The following is an 18,915-nucleotide window of genomic DNA, read 5'->3' as shown; positions in this document are numbered from 1 at the left end:
AATCACTATTTTTTAATATATGTTGGAGAAGAATGTCCGGATTATATGAAGTATAGTAGGTTCATACAAGATTGTGGTTTTTAAAATAACACTTTCCAATGTATCTTTTTTAGGAGCCTTTATAGAGAAATACTATTTCTCTCTCTTGTTGCGCTTGGAAGGGATAACATTGATATAGGTAAGCCATCAAGTTGTGTTGTGTTGTGCTAAGTGCGCATAAAAGTAGTCATTGTAAACTGTTACTTCAAGAGTTAAAAGGATACTTTTTGTTTTAAAGCATCTTTCACAATCCTGTTTAGATGAAGTATAATAATTTAAACCTAGTTGCTTCTGTTCTGTAAAGCCAGACTCGTAAATAGCTATTTGCCTGTGTGCGGTGAAGATCACCTTCAGACAAACAAGAGTGGGGAAGATTTTATAAAGGGAATAAGAATGGGTTTATTCCTCTGACTCAGACTATTGATGGTCACTAAAACGTGACCAAGCCATTTTCAAACCATGGAATATGAAGAGAGCTTTTTTTTAACTAACCAGGGTTTGTTTTAAAACAATAATCTCTTATTCATATTCATTCATAACTCAGATTAATGAAAACTCAGAGTAAATGCTGCAGAAATTTTTATTCTGAGCTTAAGGTTTTGCTCTGGCTTAATTCTAATGCATGCACCCATGGTTTAGCATTATGTGCAAACCAGCCCAATTTGCAAGCAGCTACTATTTATCTGTTGCTGCCACTAAGTTGGAACACCACTAAGTTGGAAGCACAAGCCATTTGGGGGTCACCCATCAGCTCCCAATTGAGGTTATTGGTTCGTCTTGCTAATCTGGATATAACACATTTTTAAAAAGGAATTGTATGATGAAGTGCTTCAGGCAGGCTCTTTTGTGAAACATGAATGCAAAACTGTTGTCTAAAATGGCATCAGTCTCTTGAAAACACACACACACACACACACACACACACACACACACACACAGTATTACAGAAAAGAACCAGACACTAATATTAACAATAGTAATAATTCATACATCACAAAAGCATATAAAATATATCTGTGTGGTGTACAACCACCTAACATATAAAATCAAACCTTAAAGAAACAGAAATACAGGAATGGGTCATCTGACAAGAAGGTTATAAAAAGAGTAAATCATTTATATCAGGTTTGCTTCCTGAGTTGGTGCCTAAAGTCAGCTGTGGACAGAGTGCCTTTTTCAGAATCCCCTATCTGAGCAGAGTCCACTGGGAAATCCCCCTGCCCCAAGAAATGAATCGGAGCTGTGCAGAAAACACTCCTAGTTCATAGCTATCCCAAAGCTAAAGCATTTCTGGCACCTGCTCCATTGTTCTGGTATAACCTCCCCCCTCCTGTCGTTACAGATGCTTTTGACAGAGAATACAAAATGGCTTACGACCGCCTTACAGTAAATCAGGTGAAGAGCACCCACAACTGCGATAGGCCTCCAAGTACAGGAGTGATGGAATGTCGAAAGATTTTTGGGGAGCCGTACCTTTAAAAAAAGAAATATTGCACCTAATGAATTGCAGCAGGGTTTGTATGAAGAAACAGAAAAGACTTCAGAAAGACTCTCACCCTTCTCCATTTAAAAAAGCATCTTCAGCTTTGTTTTAAAATTAGGATTTCCAAGGGGGGAAATGTTGCTGGAATGACTTATGAGCCGTGGGCCAGAGTAGGCTCTCTTCGCTGTGGACAGTGTCTGCAAAACATGTAGGGGAGAAAACGGAATGGTCCATTGCAGAAAGCTTAAGCAGAGATGGACCAAAATCATGTACTGAAAGTTTGCATGAATGAAATAAGCTTTTCAGAACTGTTTACATAGAAAGTTAAAAATGTCACAGAGCTCATACCAGAGTTGTATAATAACAGATTTTAAATTATTTATAGCAAGTTCATATTTTTTTAACTTTTTAAATTACTATAGTGAATCAAGTGATCCTGTTGCAGAAGCAATACTTTTGTCCTCCCTCAGAATATTGCTGTTTATAGCAACTGGTCTTTTTTGCAGATAAAGCCCTTCTCTCTTTCATTTTTAAAAAAGTAGTGTGGAAATATCGATGCTGTTCTCAATCGCAGTGCAGGTTGTAGTATTTCCTGTCCCTCCCCATAAGTGCACACTTAAAAGATTGCAGACTTTAGCTGACAAGTATTTCAAACTTGTATGAAGCTTTCATAAGTTACGTGCATTTGTCACTTTTAAGAATCCGACATGGTTGGCTTTTGGGGAGCCACCGCTATACAGATAATCCATTGCAAAGCCTGCCATTTAAAGAGCTACTTTAGGCATTCCAATGGGTCAAGATTTGCCCTGTAGGGTTGTGGACCTTTCCTCATCAAAATAACAAGCTTTGCACCAGAGGTTGGGAACCCTTTTCAGTCTGAGAGTCACATTTCCTCATGGAAAACCTCCCAGGTGTTGGGCCAGGCCAGAGTCAAAATTGGACAAGGGATGTGACTCTTACCATTGTACAATAGGCTACATTCCAGCTATCCAAAACTCCGAGGTTTTGAAACACATAGCCCCACACCCTGCCCACCTCTCCATCCAGGCAAGCAGGAGGAATTGTCACAATTCTTTTTTTATATATATATATCTCTTCACAATGGTAAAAATATTTGCCGTTGGCAAATTCACTGCTTGCATTTATTTAATATTTGAAGATGCGGTTTTGAAACACATAGCCCCACACCCTGCCCACCTCTCCATCCAGGCAAGCAGGAGGAATTGTCACAATTCTTTTTTTTCCCCCTGGCAATTCACTGCTTGCATTTATTTAATATTTGAAGATGCCCTCTTCAAAGCACCACACTTTGAACAAGTACCTCTTCCTGGGGAAACACATAGCCCCACACCCTGCCCACCTCTCCATCCAGGCAAGCAGGAGGAATTGTCACAATTCATGTTTTCTGGGCTTGAACACATTGTACAGGGCAAATGATAGTAATACTAGGGCCACTAAATTCATAATGGAAGCTAATCCCATTGTACTGAGCCATAAAAATTTCTCTTGGGAGGGTTGGATATATATGTTTGATATCTTCACAATGCCGTAAGGTTTGCCGTTGCTAGAAGAGTGTTTCCAAAAACAGACTTTCCAGATCCTCTTGGCAGCTTCCAATCTGAGCTAGTGTTATTATTCAAGGCGGGCAAGCTCTTGTTCCACAGTGGCGGCTTTCCAGGGGTTTTAGTCTGTTGGTTGCTTCAAGATTCATAGGCAGAAGCCCTGGCCACCTGACACCCATTTGGCATCTGGGACATAGACAGGTGGCTGCTCTTCATCAGAAAGGCCCTTGCTCCCGCGAGCGGAATCCGCCATCTTGAAGCAACTCGGAATTATCACAATTCAAAGACACATTTCAGCCATACAAAAGCACCTGAGAGGGCACAGAGCCGAGTCAGTGAGGGAGTGGGCCCAGGTGGAATTCCAAGGGCCCAGGGCTATGATGTTCCCTACTTCTGCCCTATACCATATCAAAATCCATGGGCATAGCTAGGGGGGGCAGGGGGCAGTTGCCCCCCCCAGTCAATAAAAATACACAGCTAACTGAGCTTTTCCCCCCACCAAAAAAGCCAAAAATCCTGGCTACATCCATTTCACAATCTGCTTTCAAAAGTCCCTGCAGTTTCCAAAGTGGTGTGTCATGTATTTCTGCTTCCATGGGCTGCTGCCTAAGAAGGACAAGTCCAAAGCACCTCTGGGCACGTGGGAATGGGGGAATGGTGCTTTGGATCCCAGCCAAAGTGTACGGCAAGTCTCTTGGGGAAAATGCTTATATACAAACTGAAGGAAAGAACTGTATAATCTGTGGACCAAAATGTTCCAAAATGGAATTTAGGACAAGCTTGTCCAAACAGAAAATTTGGGTGCAATAGGATCATGTGGGTTGGGGAAGAGAATGTAATCTACTTTGAGATAAGATGTGTATCAGATATATTAGATATCATTGCTTGTTTGCTAATATGCAAACATCATAGCAACTTCTTATTTTTTGTTGCATGGCTTCACACTGCTTGTGTTTCAAACCCAGATACTTTAAAATTTTGAGAACTGGAGAACATTATAGTGTCTTCTCTAATTTGCACATACATGTAGAGTTCCTTGTTTACAGGAAGATGTGCTGCCTATTCTGTCACCTCCTCCCGGTTTTTCTCCAGCTAATAGGTTTGGTTGGAGGCAGTGTGCTTCTGAATACCAGTTGCAGGAAATCACAGGATGGGATAGTGCTCTTATGCTCAGGTCCTGCTTGCAGGTTTCTCACAGGCATCTGGTTGGCCACTGTGAGAACAGGATGCTGGACTAGATGGGCCATCGGCCTGATCCAGCAGGCTCCTCTTATGTTCTTAGTATGCTAATAGTCATTTTGCATGGGGATTATTAACCTATGCCTTAGCAACTTGGTCTTAGACCTGAAGCCAAAAAGCTACTTCAGGCATTTTGAATTTTTATTTGTCTTTGAACAGCAGGTCCCTTTTGCCATGTCTCAAACTGTTTTTGAATCTGCTCCTGGATTCAGACAGCATGTGGGCCTGCTGCTCAAAAAACATTTAAGGCTGAAGCCTCTTTGGGTGTGTTGAAAGTGTAGTCTCTAAGGACACAATGAACTAGGAATTTCTCTTGCATAAGTCCCCCCTGCATCCTCTTGCATAGCTTCCATTCAATTCTGCGGGCTTGCATAGGAGAATTTCCTCGTGCATTTCCACACATCAGTACTCACCTTGCAATTACAGACAAACACAGGTAACTTTAAGAGAATGTCATCTCCATGAATTTTGTGACAAAGCTATGCCTCCTGATATAGTGGGTATAGAACTTTGGAAGCCACATTGCTAAGTACCTAGTAACGTGGGTGGGTGTTAATTTCTGTGTACAGTATCTGTGCTATGTTGTATTCACACAGTTATGTTGTGTAAGGAAAAGATGTGCACTGTGGTTGCCACAAATGTAAATAAGTCATTTGGTATTTGTATTGTGTAGAAGAAAGTAGAGTGCTGGTCAGCCTTTGAACTGCAACTTCTTGCTTCTGTTAGCTGTGTAAAAGCCACTATTGTATAGCACTTTAGAGCTATGATGGAGAGCTGCTTCCTGAGCTCTGTCTGGTGTTTCTAGGGATACCAAGAAAGTGACAAATCAGATTCACTCATATATGGTATGTATAACCTGTTTGGGGGAATATGGTCTCACAAGGGTGTGTGTATGTGTGGGTGTGTCTACTGCTGTCTTAACATCAAAGTTTCAATTAACGTGACCGATAATTTTCCAGTTGCAGCCTTCCTAACAGCATAAGTGTGTATATACTAAAATCAAGCCCTCTAGGCTGGTGTGTTAGCTTGGTAAGAAAAAAGAATAGATATTGTCCTATTAACATGTTTGGCCAGAATTCAAGGAATTACTTCAAACATACTCAGTAGCTTGTGCACACCCAAAATATGTTTCAACGCCCCCCTTTTGAATGGCTGATCCCCATTCTTATCACAAATTGTGATAAGCGAAAATCACCACCATGCATCTCTCTAGTGAAAACCATCACCATGGACACAAAATTAAATCTGATATGTCTGAGGTGGCCCATACATTCACTTAAAAACAAACATGGATTGAGTTTACATTTTTAATCTTCGTTATTGAAAGGCAATTTTGAAATCTTTTTCCTTCTGTTTATAGTGAGTTGTCCTAATACTTAGGAACAGTTCTGTGTTTCCTACTGGTAATATAACAAAGCCTTTTATCCTTATGGTTCATGGTATCTGAAACATATTTGAGGCTTTTAAGTGCTTATTTTCTTCCTTTTTACTGTGTTCATAATCCTTGTAATGTTAGGTTTGCTCTTTGTACAGAAATGGATTTATCAAGTAGATGACTTTAGTATTTCAATAGGAAATGCTTTATCCCAAAGACAGAAAATGGATATTCATTACATGTAAATGTGTGTATATATGGCATAATAAAGCAGGAGGTACAGCTGGTGGATTAATTTGCTAAAGAGCACTTTTACAAATGAATGGTTGTAGATTTGTACATATGTAATGTTTACATTTTATTTACCAACAAAGAATATCAGTTTTAAGTGTTTATTTTTGTTTTGAATTTGTAGGTCAATTTTAAGGTGTAAATTTCCATGTTCACAATGGAAAAAGCTGTGTTTTCCCCCATGAAATGTCCTAGAAAAACAATTCTATTTAAAATTTTACAATGGCTCAATAAAGAAAAGTGAACATGATCTTTGTGCTCATTCTTTTGTCTTATGTTTATATTGAGGACAAGTAGTTGCAATGTTTCTCCATCATTTCCAAGATTCATAGGACTTCAGTAACCATAATAGCAGTTTCCACAGGGAGGTTCAGTGTCTTGCAGCGAAAATCAGAGTCTCGTGATACCTGAAAGCCTAAGAAACTTAGAGTAAGCACAAGCTTACTGTAGCATAAGCTTAGTATAGACCACAAATGCCTTATGTCAGAAATTTGTTAGTATTTAAAGTTCCACAAGTCTCTTAATATCAGTGGATTTTTTTATAAATATAGAAACTCATATTTGCAGCCTGAAAATGTCCTTTATTACACTGAAACTTGTGTGGGACTCCTTTGTGAATTGCATGTCACTAAGGCAGCTTCATGTACCGCAAGTATTTTTAAAAGCTCTAGTACCAGCAACATAATCTGATGATACTGGGTATCTTAAAATATTCAGTAGCAAATATCAGAAGGACAACCTGCACAGCCCAACATTTCCTAGTTGAAAAAAAGGGCCTGCCTTTAACACCCTGTATTCTCTTGCCAAGCACCACATAAAACTTACATTTTTCTGAAGTCACTACTCTGCCTGCTCCATTTATTTAAAAATTAGGTTTGTTTTCCCCACTTAAGAGCAGGCTTATGCTCAAGGAACTAGCACTGCACTGAGGCCACCAAAGCCTCAGGCAACAGCAAAGGATTCAGAAGTACAGTGGTACCTCAGGTTAAGTACTTAATTCGTTCCGGAGGTCCGTACTTAACCTGAAACTGTTCTTAACCTGAAGCAACACTTTAGCTAATGGGGCCTCCCACTGCCGCCACGCCACCGGAGCACAATTTCTGTTCTCATCCTGAAGCAAAGCTCTTAACCTGAAGCACTATTTCTGGATTAGCGGAGTCTGTAACCTGAAGCGTATGTAACCTGAGGTACCACTGTACCTGCAAGTTACTCCTCTGAATGAATGGAGAGTGAAAGATTACTGGGGCAACCCAGTCAGATGAGCAGCGTATATTACTATTACTGTTACTATTGGGCTGCCATACGTCCTGATTTTTGGAAATCAGGCAAATATCCTGGAAAACCGGCAACGGGGGTTAACTTGTGCCGAAAATGCCTTCAAAAGCTCCCAAACTCCAAAATTCTTGTGCCAATGTTTGCTGGCATATTTCGTGGATCTATGCGTGAATAGGAGGTTTCAAATGTGGTCAAGGCAAGTGGCATGCATATGTACATGGATGTGATGTGGATGTTGGCAAGCTGCACTTTGTGGATGAAGTCGCCAGGCAGAAGCTGGTGGAGGTACCTAGGTGATGCTGTTAGATGATGGGCATCCCACTAATTTTCCATTAAAAAAAACTTTCTAGGGATGTACGAAGGCAGTGAGGTTTCTCAAGACCACCGGTAAAAGCAATGAAAAGGAATGAAGGACTTAAATTTCTAAATAAATCTTTTAGTGTCCGTTCTGTCTTTTTCTTCTGAAAATGGGATATCAAATATCTAAGTTTTATGGTGCCCCCCCATCAGTACACATTAAGAGTGGACTGGGTGAGAAGCACATAAAAAATGAATCAATGACTCTTGAGATGCCCTCCACAAAAGACAAGCATGGCCAGCACATAATTTGAGATTTCAACAAGGGCTAGAACCTCTAAATTCTTTTTCTATGATTTCTTTTTCTTTTATGACATATGCAACAGAACCATCATTTTTAAGACAGCTCTTACCCTTGTCACAGGCCTGGCAAATCTGGAACCAAATTTAATAATCTGATAATGCTGATCATCTTAACTTGGATTTTGTACCTATTTTATAGTTTTGCTTTTTCACCTTTTAATTTTCATCTTTTGTTATAATTGACCTCTCTCTTTTATATACATGATAAAATGAAAATAATCTTTACAAAACAGGAAAAGCATGGACGCCCCCTCCCCAACCCGCAAACAAGGCTCTAGTTCCCCATTGCCAGACTCCCGTCATTAACACAGACTTTTAAAATTTATTATACGCAAGACACTCTGGGAGACATTTTGGCTGAAGAGTGGGATACAAATGCTCTAAACAAAATAAATAAATAAATAAATAAATAATCCATCCAGTGTATTTTGGAACATGCACATTCTTCTTTTTAAAAGAAAGTTAGTTAATTTTTTTTAAAAAAATTAAGGTTGCTTTTTTAAATTTTATTGTAGTATAGATCTGTAAGCTTACTCCCCCTCCCGCCCCCAAAAACACCCTTCTCTGCATTCTGGAGATGCAAGGAAACCTGATTCCTGTTTTCAAAACCAAAAGCCGTGCAGGGAAACAGCTCCCGCTATCGCGATTGGTAACATGCCCTTCTCCGCCCTCGAGCTTCACTTGCCTCAACTGAGCGTGCGCGAGGCCAACCGAACCGCGCGCGCCCAGTAAGTGCTTTTGTGAGGGCCGCTTTCTAAAGCCGGCCCCAAAGGCTGCGGTTAGAGTAGCAGCGGGGAAGGAATTACGGGGTGGCCCAACATGGCGGCGGTGCGCGGGTGAGGTCCCCATCCCGGATGGAAAGTACGATTTACATTCACACATCCCAACAGAGTGGGGCTGGGAGCTCCCCCTTCTCTAATTAGACGGGGACCCCAGTTCCTTTTCCAGCCCCCTTTTCTTTCCTACTTCCTACGTGCCCCCACATACTTTCCCTCTTTTCCTCATAATGGGCATGATGATGGCTGTTGTTTGTGTGCGGCTTCCTTCGTTAGAGCCAGGCAAGCCCCTTCCCCGAGCTGTTCACAGCCTAAAAGCAACTACCAGCCACCATGGCTATACGTTCCCTCCACTGTTGGGGAGGGACACACACGTGTTTGGCTCGGTGGTGGAGCACCTGCCTTGAGTTCTGGGGGGTCCCAGGCTCGGTCCTTTACATCCCCGGGTGTGGTTGTGGGGGTTTGGGAACGACTGCTGGCCCGAACCCCCCCCCCGGTAGGCTGCTGCCAGTCAGTGTAGGCAATGCAGAACTGGATGGACATTCATAGTGTGGCTCTGTGCATAAGGCAGCTTTCTTTTTTCTACGGCAGCATGCCTGATTCTGGGAATTGCATGTGGGGAAATAGTGCTGCTCTTGCACTCAGGTCCTGGTTAGGGGTGGGGTGTCCTTTTGGGGGGGTACCTTGGTTGGCCACTGTGAGAACGGGATGCTGGGTTAAATGGGCCACTGGTCTGATAGAACAGGGAAATTCTTAACGTTCACTTCTTTTGTTGTTAAAGCAGCCACAGCCGAGGGAGAGACAAAGGCAGCTAAGGGGCTAAATGTGAGCAAACGCACATAGGTTTGCTTCAGACTCAATCACACAGTTGGGATGCAGCCAGAAGGCACAGAGAAAAGGTGAGTTTGTGAGGGTTTTGACAAATGGGAGAGAGGTTGCAAGCTTCTCAGGACGTATTTTCTGCATATACCGGTATCGTTCCTCCTTCTTTTTGCCCACACTAATGTGGTGCTTTAAGGTGCTACAAAACCCCTTGTTGGCATTGCTGCAGCATGGCTACCCCTTTGGAATTCACTCTTGACCCTCATCTTAGATTCAGAATGTCACCAACTATTAGGTAATGCTCCACTGTTTCCACCAATTTGTCCTCTTCCCTCAGATTCTTCTTACCATCCCTTGCACTCCAAATAGGTGCTGCCTCTCTCCTTTTCTATGCATTTTTTGGCCTCTTTTATGCTATCCATTCCCTTATAGGTAATGTACTGCTCTTCCTTCACCAGTTTCCCCCTTCTCAGATTTCCTTTATTATCCTTAATTGGCTTGCTGTGCTTGTGTTGACCATCCCTCAACCACACAGTGCTAGCATGCATATTTGTAATTCTTCCCTAGGTTCCTTTTTCGTTTTGTTTTAATATTTGTTTTATTTATTATTATTACATTAATAGCTACTTAGCAGATGTTTTCTGGGGAGTTCACTCTCTGGTTCCATTTCTCTCCTTGCAACACCACCTGTTTATTTATATACCAGTTTTTGGCCCTGCCCTAGGTAATGAAAGTGGAATTAGTTGTTTCTAAGATTATTTTATTATCATTTATTTGGTGCATTAGTCTCCTACTAAAAGTTTAAGCAACTTACAAAAAGGCTAGAAGCCAAAAGGTCATAATATTTCAATAAAATTATTCCAACAATCTACAAGGAAAACCTCCTGATTTGCAGGAGGTGTTATTATATATTTAATTTGAAAAATGTTAAAACTGATGGGCATTTATTTCCATTTCTTCCTCCACAGCAATTTCCTCTTGCACATTTGATAGAACAAAGAAGGGGACACCATGCCGACTGTGGTGGTGATGGATGTGTCCCTCTCAATGACCCGGCCAGTCTCAATTGAGGGCTCTGAAGAATATCAGCGGAAACATCTTGCAGCTCATGGCCTGACCATGCTGTTTGAACACATGGCAACCAACTACAAACTGGAATTCACTGCTTTGGTTGTGTTTTCATCCCTCTGGGAACTGATGGTTCCCTTCACAAGAGACTACAATACGCTCCAGGTACAAAATATAAAGGCAGAGAAATGTTTTTGTTGCATTGTAAATATGAATTAGGACTGATTGTCATTCTCAAAACTCCAACTCAGTCCTGTATAATTGAGCAGCAAGTTGCATATAGAGTGTTTTTCTAACCCCAACCAACTAGTGTGTAACTTGTGTTGACAGGAAGCCCTGAGTAATATGGACGATTATGACAAAACATGCTTGGAGTCTGCTCTGCTCGGGGTTTGCAATATTGTGCAACAGGAATGGGGGGCTGCCATTCCCTGCCAGGTAAGATTTTAGACTATTCCAGATGATGACTGCTATAAATTAGGGTTCAGGACTGAGCAGACTACATACATCTGCAGGAAACAACTTCACATCCTGGTAAGGTGTACTAAGCATACCCTTTTTTGTGAGCAAGGAGTATCCTGTCAGAAAGTTATCCTTGCCACTCAGTACTTTCTGTTTGCCTCTTTTGCCTCAGGAGTATTAGTTGAAGGAGCGGGTTGTATCTCTGAGGTTTCCTTTTGGCCTAAGAGCTTCTAGTTTTTCGGCCCTTATTAAACACTGTCACATCCTGTATAATTCTAATGCATGGGAGCCTTCCTATAGAGGTTCACATAGAATCATGGAATCATAGAGTTGGAAGAGACCACAAGGGCCATCGAGTCCAACCCCCTGCCAAGCAGGAAACACAGTAGTAGTACATGATGTAGTACTAGCAAAGAGAGGCCTAAAGGCACATTCAAACCTCACATGGGAAAACACCCCAAGGACTTGGGAAAGAAATAATGATTTTGTAGGCTGGCCTTTCCAACAAGTCTTAGTTAAGCTGTTATAATTCCCATATTGCAGGTGGAAAACTGAGAATGTGAAATCTCAAACTGGTACTTCTATAATCGACAAGTGCTTGCAGCATGGGATAGTTTTTGGAGATCAACATTTTTGTTGGGTCACTGCTTCTCTTGTTCCCTCCTTGCTAGGTTGTCCTTGTTACTGATGGCAGCTTGGGCATTGGAAGGGGCTCTCTCCGACACTCTTTGGCTACTCTTGGCCAACGAACTGAAAGCAACCGGTTCCCTCTGCCTTTTCCTTTCCCATCAAAGCTATACGTCATGTGCATGGCCAATCTGGAGGAGGTGAGTCCCCTTTGGCTTTAAACAAGGTTTGCTCTTGGTTTGTCTGCAGAAGACAAACCACAAGCCTGAGTTTGGATTTTATGATGAGATAAATTATGGCTTAGCTCACAGCAGTGCAGCAGCAGCAAGACCAGAGAAGCAGAATGGGGCAATCGCCTCTCCAGGAAGCTGCCTGCTCGCACACAGCTATAGTTTGGCATTACATGCAACTGGGACACTGTGTGTGAAGTTGTGCTTTCTTTTGTTAAAGCTCCAGAGCTCAGATTCTTTAGATTGTCTTGAACGGCTCATAGACTTAAACAACGGAGAGGGCCAGATTTTTACTATTGATGGACCCCTTTGCTTGAAGAATGTGCAGTCCATGTTTGGGTGAGTACACCTGTGATCAGCATTGCTGTGTAAATGCTGTCCTTCAACATAGAGTCTTGTATGACATGGTGTGGGTTTGTTTCCTTCTCTTCCTACCTAGCACAGATAAGTTATTGGATAACTTTTCCACCAATATAATTCAGTCTTCTGATGCTAACGTGTCCTCTGCCTTTCAGTTGTGACTATTATCCCTTCTTGTTTGTCTGCAAGGTTAGTTTCCTCCACAGTCCTGCCCCCCCCAGTAATTACTAATATTTGGTGGTAATTATCATAGACACATAACGTTTGAAGGGACCCTGAGGGTCATTTAGTGCGCTCCCTTGAAATTCAGGAATCTCAACTAACGCATCCATGACAGATGGCCGTCCAAAATTAGTTCTATAAACATTGAGTTTCAAGGTTTTTTGAGGAGAAAATCAGGAATGGTCACAGACCAGCCACAGTTAAGTACAAAGTCTCACTAATGTTAATATTTCGATGAATTGGACTTTAAAATGCTTAACTTTGGCTGGCTGGTGCTCCAGTTGCCATGTTTGCTCCAAAGTACAAGATAGATAAAGTAAATGAAATGAACAGATAAGATAAGACATAAATTTTGGGAGGAAAAGATCATGAGTTGCACACAATTCTGTTGGCAGGATAGTAATTTAATCATATGAGCATTGCTACATAAATTGGCGTCTCTATGAATCCTCCATTCCCCTTGCTTCCAAAGCAGAGCTCTCCAAATTTGACAGATAAAACTCTTGGAATTGTGGTTTTCCATGTACTGCAGGAGATTTGTTGTCGTTGGCACTCTTAGAAACTACAGTGCCTGCTTCCTTAATGGAGTCTATGGCAGCTTAAGCTAGTTTAAGACCAGTTTAACTGTGTAGCTATGTCATAGAGAACTCCTAGGATCATAAGAAACTGCCTTATCCTTACACCATGTTTGCCTATCTAGCTCAGTATTGTTTACACCAGCCTTTCCCAGCCTTTGGTCTTCCAGATGTTGGACCACAGCTCCCATAATCTCTATTAGCTGTGGTGGCTAGAGTCTTTCCCTGCCTACCTAGAAGTGCCTTGGATTGAACCTGGGAGCTTTTACCACTGACCTATCTTTTAACTGCTCTCCCGGCATCATCTACAAAGGGCCTTATTTATCACTGATCTTATGGCCGCTTTCTTAGCTCTACTTTCTGATGAAAAAATTCCTGTTGCTTGAAAGCTCACATAGTTCTTTGCAACTAGAAATGAATGGTCAAGCAAAAGATGTATTGTCACCAGTCTTCCCACCCATTAAACATCATCCAAACAAGCTCCTTCTTGTTTGGATTTAACTTTTGGTTTTAATGATAAGCTCTCTTGTTCTAGAAAGCTAATAGACGTAGCTTATACCCCCTTCCATGCTGTTCTGAAATGCGGCCATTTGTCTTCGGACGTGCAAGCCTTTCCGAGGCCGGAGCCTTTCATTATAGATGAGGAAATTGATCCAATCCCTAAAACAATTAATACAGGTAAGTAGCTGCTTCTTTTCTGGCAACAACTTTGATTTAGCTCCTCCTCCTTGGCAGTTTCTTCCTCTGACTTGAGCTGTGGAATGTAGCCATCTGTCCCAATACTGACACTTAGTATTGAAAGCTCTAAATGACTCAGGTGACAAGGATGTGGAAGACTGCCTCCTTCCCTATAGACTCTCTCAGGGGTTGTGATAATCAGAGGGGGACTTCTTGGTTGTTCCACCACTCTCAGAAGCTTGAAGGAGGGTGTCCCAGGAGAGGGTATTCTCAGTGGCAGGCCCCAAGCCTGGGATTTGAAAGTGAGGGTAAACCACTGTGGTCTGGTTGGATTCCACATTGGAATGGTCCTGGTCTACTTTTGAGAGGGCCAGGGGCATCTGTGAGATGGTGTGTTCCTGTTTCGATATTATGTGGGTGTGTGGAAGAAATCCCCAGCTGACGTGTTTTTTGAAATCTGATCCCCTACCTTCTCTCTGTTTTCCCCCCTTTTAGATTTGGAAATAGTTGGGTTTATTGACATAGCAGATATCTCCAGTCCCCCCGTCCTATCTAGGCATTTGGTGTTGCCTATTGCTCTCAACAAAGGTGAGCCCTTCTGCTTTCTCCCTTCCCCACACCCAGCAGTGACAACTCTGTATTTTTAGTCTGTTGAGCACTGATCTGGGCAGTGTGTGGTGTGGTGTATTGGTTAGAGTCCTGGGCTAGGACCTGGGAGACAAGGATTCAAATCCCCACTTCACCATGATGCTCCCTGATTGACTTTGGGAGCCAGTCACGATCTCTCAACCTAGCCTATCTTGCAGGATTGATAAAGGGATGAAATGTGGAGGGGGAGAACACAAACTTGTGTTCCTTGGAGGAAAAAAGTGGGATATAAGCATAACAAAAAATGATATCTAAGCAGTAGTAGCAGTAGCAATAACCACCACCACCACCACCACCCCAGTGAGAGGGGGCAGGTTCTGATAGTGCCTTATTTTCCCTTTTCCCTAGAAGGAGATGAGGTGGGTCCTGGGATTGCTGATGAGGTTGAAGACGAGAATTCGGCTAATCAGATAGCGGGCAAGATCCCGAACTTCTGTGTGTTGCTTCATGGGAGCCTGAAAGTCGAAGGCATGGTGGCTATTGTGCAGTTAGGGTACGAAGGGTCCGGGGGATGGGGGGGAGGCTCGTGGTTCTGGAGAACAAAGATGTTATTGGCTAAAATTGTATGTATTTGGGGCCAGTGATTGATGTTCAGTTCATTTCGGTATTGGAAAAGGGAGACTGGATTTAACTACCAGATGTCCTTGATGGGCGACTTATGTCCGCCACAACAAGGCAGGGGTTCCAGAAGCTTCTGAAACAGGGGTGGGAAAGCCTTTGTACTGCCTGAGGGCCACATTCACTCCCAAGTAATCTTCCAGGGGCTGCATATCAGTGGTGGGCGGGGTCAAAGGCAAACAGAGGATGGAGCAAAACAGGCAGTTCTTGCAATTAAAGACAGGTAACATGCCAGCCACAGAAAACCCAAGAGGTTTCTACACTCACCCACATATCCCTGTAGCCAGGCAAAAGCCCTCAAGGAGGGGGTCACAGAGCAGGGCCAGCATGGGGACGAAACCTTGGTAAGAGTCACAAGGGCCATATTTGGAAACTTCCACAGCAGAGGCCCAGTCTTGGAACAAAGTGACCCTAAACATTTCCTGAAAATTAATAGAAGAAGAGGGCAGGTAGAAGTTTGTGAAATAATGCCTGGTATGGAGAAAGTGGATAGAGAAATGGTTTTCTCCCCTCTCTCATAACACCAGAATGCATGGACATCCAGTGACGCTGAATGCTGGATGATTCAGGTCAGATAAAATAAAGCACTTCATTCAGTGCATAGTTAAGCTATGGAAATTGCTCCCCTGGGAAGCAGTGATGGCCACCAACCAAGATTGTTTTAAAAGAGGACTGGACCAATTCATGGAGGAGAAGGCTGTCAATGGCTACTAGCCATTACGTTTATGCTCCGCCTCCACAGACAGAGGCAGTAATGCTTCTGAATACCAGTTGCTGGAAACCACAGGAGGGGAGAAAGCTCTTGTACTTGGGCCTGCTTGCAAGCTTCCCGTTGGAGCATCTGGGTGGCCACTGTGAGAACAGGACTGGATGGGCCATTGGCCTGATCCAGTAGGCTGTTCATATGACAGATCATTTGTGACTTCTGTCTGTTCTTGTAGTAGTGAGAAGCTGCGGGGAAAGGGAATCCCCAGCCCCAGATTGGCCAGGGTGTTTTCTTTGGAGCAAGAATGGTAGAACTGCTTGTGGATGTTCTGCTTTTCTTTTCAGCCCTGAATGGTATGGGATGCTGTATTCTCAGGCTGACAGCAAGAAGAAGTCCAACCTCATGATGTCTCTCTTTGAGCCGGGTCCGGAGCCTCTTCCTTGGCTGGGAAAGATGGCCCAACTTGGCCCCATCTCAGGTAGGGGTCATGCCTGTCTGAATGGTTCTAGCAATCCGTTCGGCGTTTGAGACACTAGTCTTCCCAAGCCCATTTCCTCCCCTGTTGGGTCCATGAGTTCTACACCACAGCTTCCCTGTTCATTTCAGTGAAGGCTCCAGATGTAGTTCCTTCTTTTTGCTCACAGAACTGTCCCAACCATTGGTGTGCAAATGGTGAGGTTCTGTGCACACAGGTGTGCATGTTCCACCTTGGATCAAGGGCTCTTGTGTCCTGTGTATCTCTCCACAATTTTTTAGAGTCCCCTTTTCAAGCATCCAGTCCATATGTTCAGTTGCTTTGCTTGCTTGGAAGTAGTCTCGTTCTTCAGCGATTCGTTTTCCTTTCAGATGCTAAAGAGAACCCATATGGCGAAGACGACAATAAGAGTCCCTTTCCGTTGCAACCCAAGAATAAACGCAGCTATGCACAAAATGTAACAGTGTGGATTAAACAAAATGGCCTCCAGGTGAGCAGAGGGCTGAATTCAAAGCCCACGGCAGGCATCCACTTTCTCTTGTGCTCCCAGGTCTGTGTGTGGGAGGCGATTCTCAAGAGGCTTTCAGTTTGATAGACACTCCACAGTGGGGGGGGGGGGGCGGGGAGCCCAGAAGGTTGGGCCCGTTTTCTTGAAAGGCCACTTTTTTGCCCCCACCCCTTCAATGTGCAGCCCCAGGGCACATGGAACAGGCTTTTACACCAACCTGCTGCTGGACAACGGCTGCGGGGAGTAGGACTTATGAGTGCTGAACCAGAACCTGAAAGACCAGGGTTCAAGTCCCTCAACATAACCTACCTCACAGACTGGTTGTGAGGATGAAATGGGGAGGGATAGAACCACATATGTCCCCTTCAGTTCCTGGGGGTGGGGGGAGAGGTAGGGCTGTAAATGCAGTAAGTGAAGCCTCGTGGAATTAGACGAGTAGACTCGGGCAAGATGTACTAATCTCTCTGCCTCAGTTCTCCAGCCATAATAAAAGAATGAAGACCGTCTGGAGGTTTCTGTTGGTGCAAAAAGCGGGTGGCTTGCTTCTGGGTGTGGGCAGATCACCTTGGTGCTCACAGCATTCATGTCAGCCTGCTGTCAACTTCTGGTACAGTTCCAAGGTTTCTGAGCAGTAAAGCGTATTCTCCATTAAGAATGCTACTGTGCGGGAAGGGGGCTTGAGGGTGTGTGTTGGTGAAGTTGTCCTTTTTTGTACCTGTAAGGGTGTGGGGGATGAAGTTTCAAGCTTCAGCAAGCTAGGCATATTTTCCTTTTCCTTTCCCCGCAGACAGATGTGCAGAAGATACTTAGGAATGCAAGGAAGCTCCCTGAAAAAACACAGACCTTCTACAAGGTGAGAGCGGCAGGCTCCCGTGGCACCCTGGTCTCCAGGGGCTCTCTCGCACAGGCGAATAAATTGCAACTCACCCAGTGCTTTTTCTTCCCTGGTAGAACAGAGAGAGCTAGTTGTGTCTTAGCAGCAGTGAGAGGTGGCATAGTTGGCTTAGAGCAGCTGTTCTCCAGCCCAGGGCTGGAGAGCCCTGGTTTGTACTTGGTTGGTTCAGAGGTTTCTCAGTGGAGGAGTCAGTAGCTGGAGGGAGACTTCCCAGAAAGAGGACAGTGTACACCCCCTTCCCGTGCTACGTGCAGTTGTGTGTGTTCTGAAGTGCACTCTTCGTTTACATACAAGGAAATAGCCAGTGCTCTGCTTAAATGAACTGTACACCTCCAGAGGTGCACTCCAGAATCCTTTGCAACATGCATGGATCCTTGGCAGACAACAGCAGCGTGTATGCTAGTACTACCCAGTGAGACAAAGTGTAGAAGCCTCCCGCCTTAATGCATTTAAAACAGGGATAAGGAATCTGTGGCTCTCCAGTTTGATTCAACACACCCACCCAGCAACATCCGGAGAGCCACACACATCCCCTATCCTTGATTTTAGAAGCACCCGTTTAGAGTGAATGATTAACTCATTCTACTTTAGTGTTGCACTAGACTTTTTATTTCCCCCCATTCAGATGACATTATAATTTTAAGACCTCCCAGTACTGCACAAGTGCTTGATTAGAAAGTGTTCTCTCTCCAGTGGAGGCTGGTCCACTAGGGAGAATGGGGAACAGTAGATCGCACTGGCTGTCAGCTTCCTCCTCCATTGTCTCAGTGTTGCACTTGTAGAAAGTTGGGGAGGAAGTGTGGGATAAAACTAGAGTTGACTCAGGCTCCACCTACTGTTGGCCTCCTGCATTACACCCCATCAGTCTCGACTGACACCAACACTGCTGTCTCTCTTAACTCCTTTCTAGGAGCTGAATCGCTTGCGAAAGGCAGCCTTAGCCCTTGGGTTTTGGGACCTGTTGAAAGGCGTAGCAGATATACTTGAAAGGGAATGCACCCTCCTGCCAGACACAGCCCATCCAGATGCCGCCTTCCAGCTTACCCACGCTGCTCAGCAGCTCAAAATGGCAGGCAGTGGCACCTCGGAATATGCCACCTATGACCACAACATCACACCTCTGCAGACAGACTTCTCCAGCAGTGGGACAGAGCGCCTGTGATGACCCTCTAAAGCGAAACTTTGACCATCTTTGATTGTTTTCTTAACTGTTGTATTCCAAGCTTGCTCTGTAAGAGCAGACTGGACTTTATTATTAAATTTGTTACATTTTCATCCCTCTTTCCTTCCTATCACAGGCCCTGAGGAAGGGAGAATTTAG

At 43.7% G+C, this 18,915-nt stretch overlaps 2 protein-coding genes across 11 annotated transcripts in view; both read left to right on the top strand.

Annotated features, from left to right (window-relative positions):
* Positions 1 to 6,239, top strand: part of DENND4A (DENN domain containing 4A) — a 62,459-nt gene extending 56,220 nt beyond the window's left edge. For 2 of the 4 annotated variants that reach the window (XR_014541590.1, XR_014541591.1), the window contains exons 30-32: positions 114 to 178; positions 1,382 to 2,585; positions 2,740 to 6,239. Coding sequence is in view for 1 of the 4 variants with exons in the window: in XM_083586135.1 (XP_083442261.1) it covers positions 114 to 178; positions 1,382 to 1,518 (202 nt within the window). In the remaining 3 variants the exon portion in view is untranslated. Of the gene's footprint in view, positions 1 to 113; positions 179 to 1,381; positions 2,586 to 2,731 lie in introns of those variants that run through there. The other 2 variants (XR_014541589.1, XM_083586135.1) reach the window with 2 other exon arrangements.
* A 2,378-nt stretch (positions 6,240 to 8,617) lies between these two features.
* Positions 8,618 to 18,869, top strand: INTS14 (integrator complex subunit 14). 7 transcript variants are annotated; one of them, XM_083586696.1, is made up of 13 exons: positions 8,618 to 8,785; positions 9,482 to 9,599; positions 10,491 to 10,755; positions 10,921 to 11,028; positions 11,724 to 11,879; positions 12,130 to 12,248; positions 13,602 to 13,744; positions 14,240 to 14,332; positions 14,741 to 14,885; positions 16,061 to 16,194; positions 16,563 to 16,681; positions 17,487 to 17,552; positions 18,505 to 18,869. In XM_083586696.1, exons 3-13 carry the CDS (start codon positions 10,534 to 10,536, stop codon positions 18,754 to 18,756), a joined length of 1,557 nt encoding a protein of 518 aa, XP_083442822.1. In that variant the 5' UTR covers positions 8,618 to 8,785; positions 9,482 to 9,599; positions 10,491 to 10,533; the 3' UTR covers positions 18,757 to 18,869. The 7 variants fall into 7 exon arrangements, with proteins under 7 accessions (XP_083442822.1, XP_083442826.1, XP_083442827.1 ...); XM_083586700.1 differs by having other exon boundaries at positions 8,644 to 8,785; positions 14,744 to 14,885; XM_083586701.1 differs by having other exon boundaries at positions 8,653 to 8,760; positions 14,744 to 14,885.
* Positions 18,870 to 18,915: the final 46 nt, after the last annotated feature.

Source organism: Podarcis filfolensis (assembly GCF_964270895.1).
Source record: "Podarcis filfolensis genome assembly, chromosome: 14".
Classification (NCBI taxonomy): domain Eukaryota; kingdom Metazoa; phylum Chordata; class Lepidosauria; order Squamata; family Lacertidae; genus Podarcis; species Podarcis filfolensis.
The sequence above is the reverse complement of the archived record's forward strand: the minus strand, read 5'-3'. Positions and strand labels throughout refer to the sequence as shown.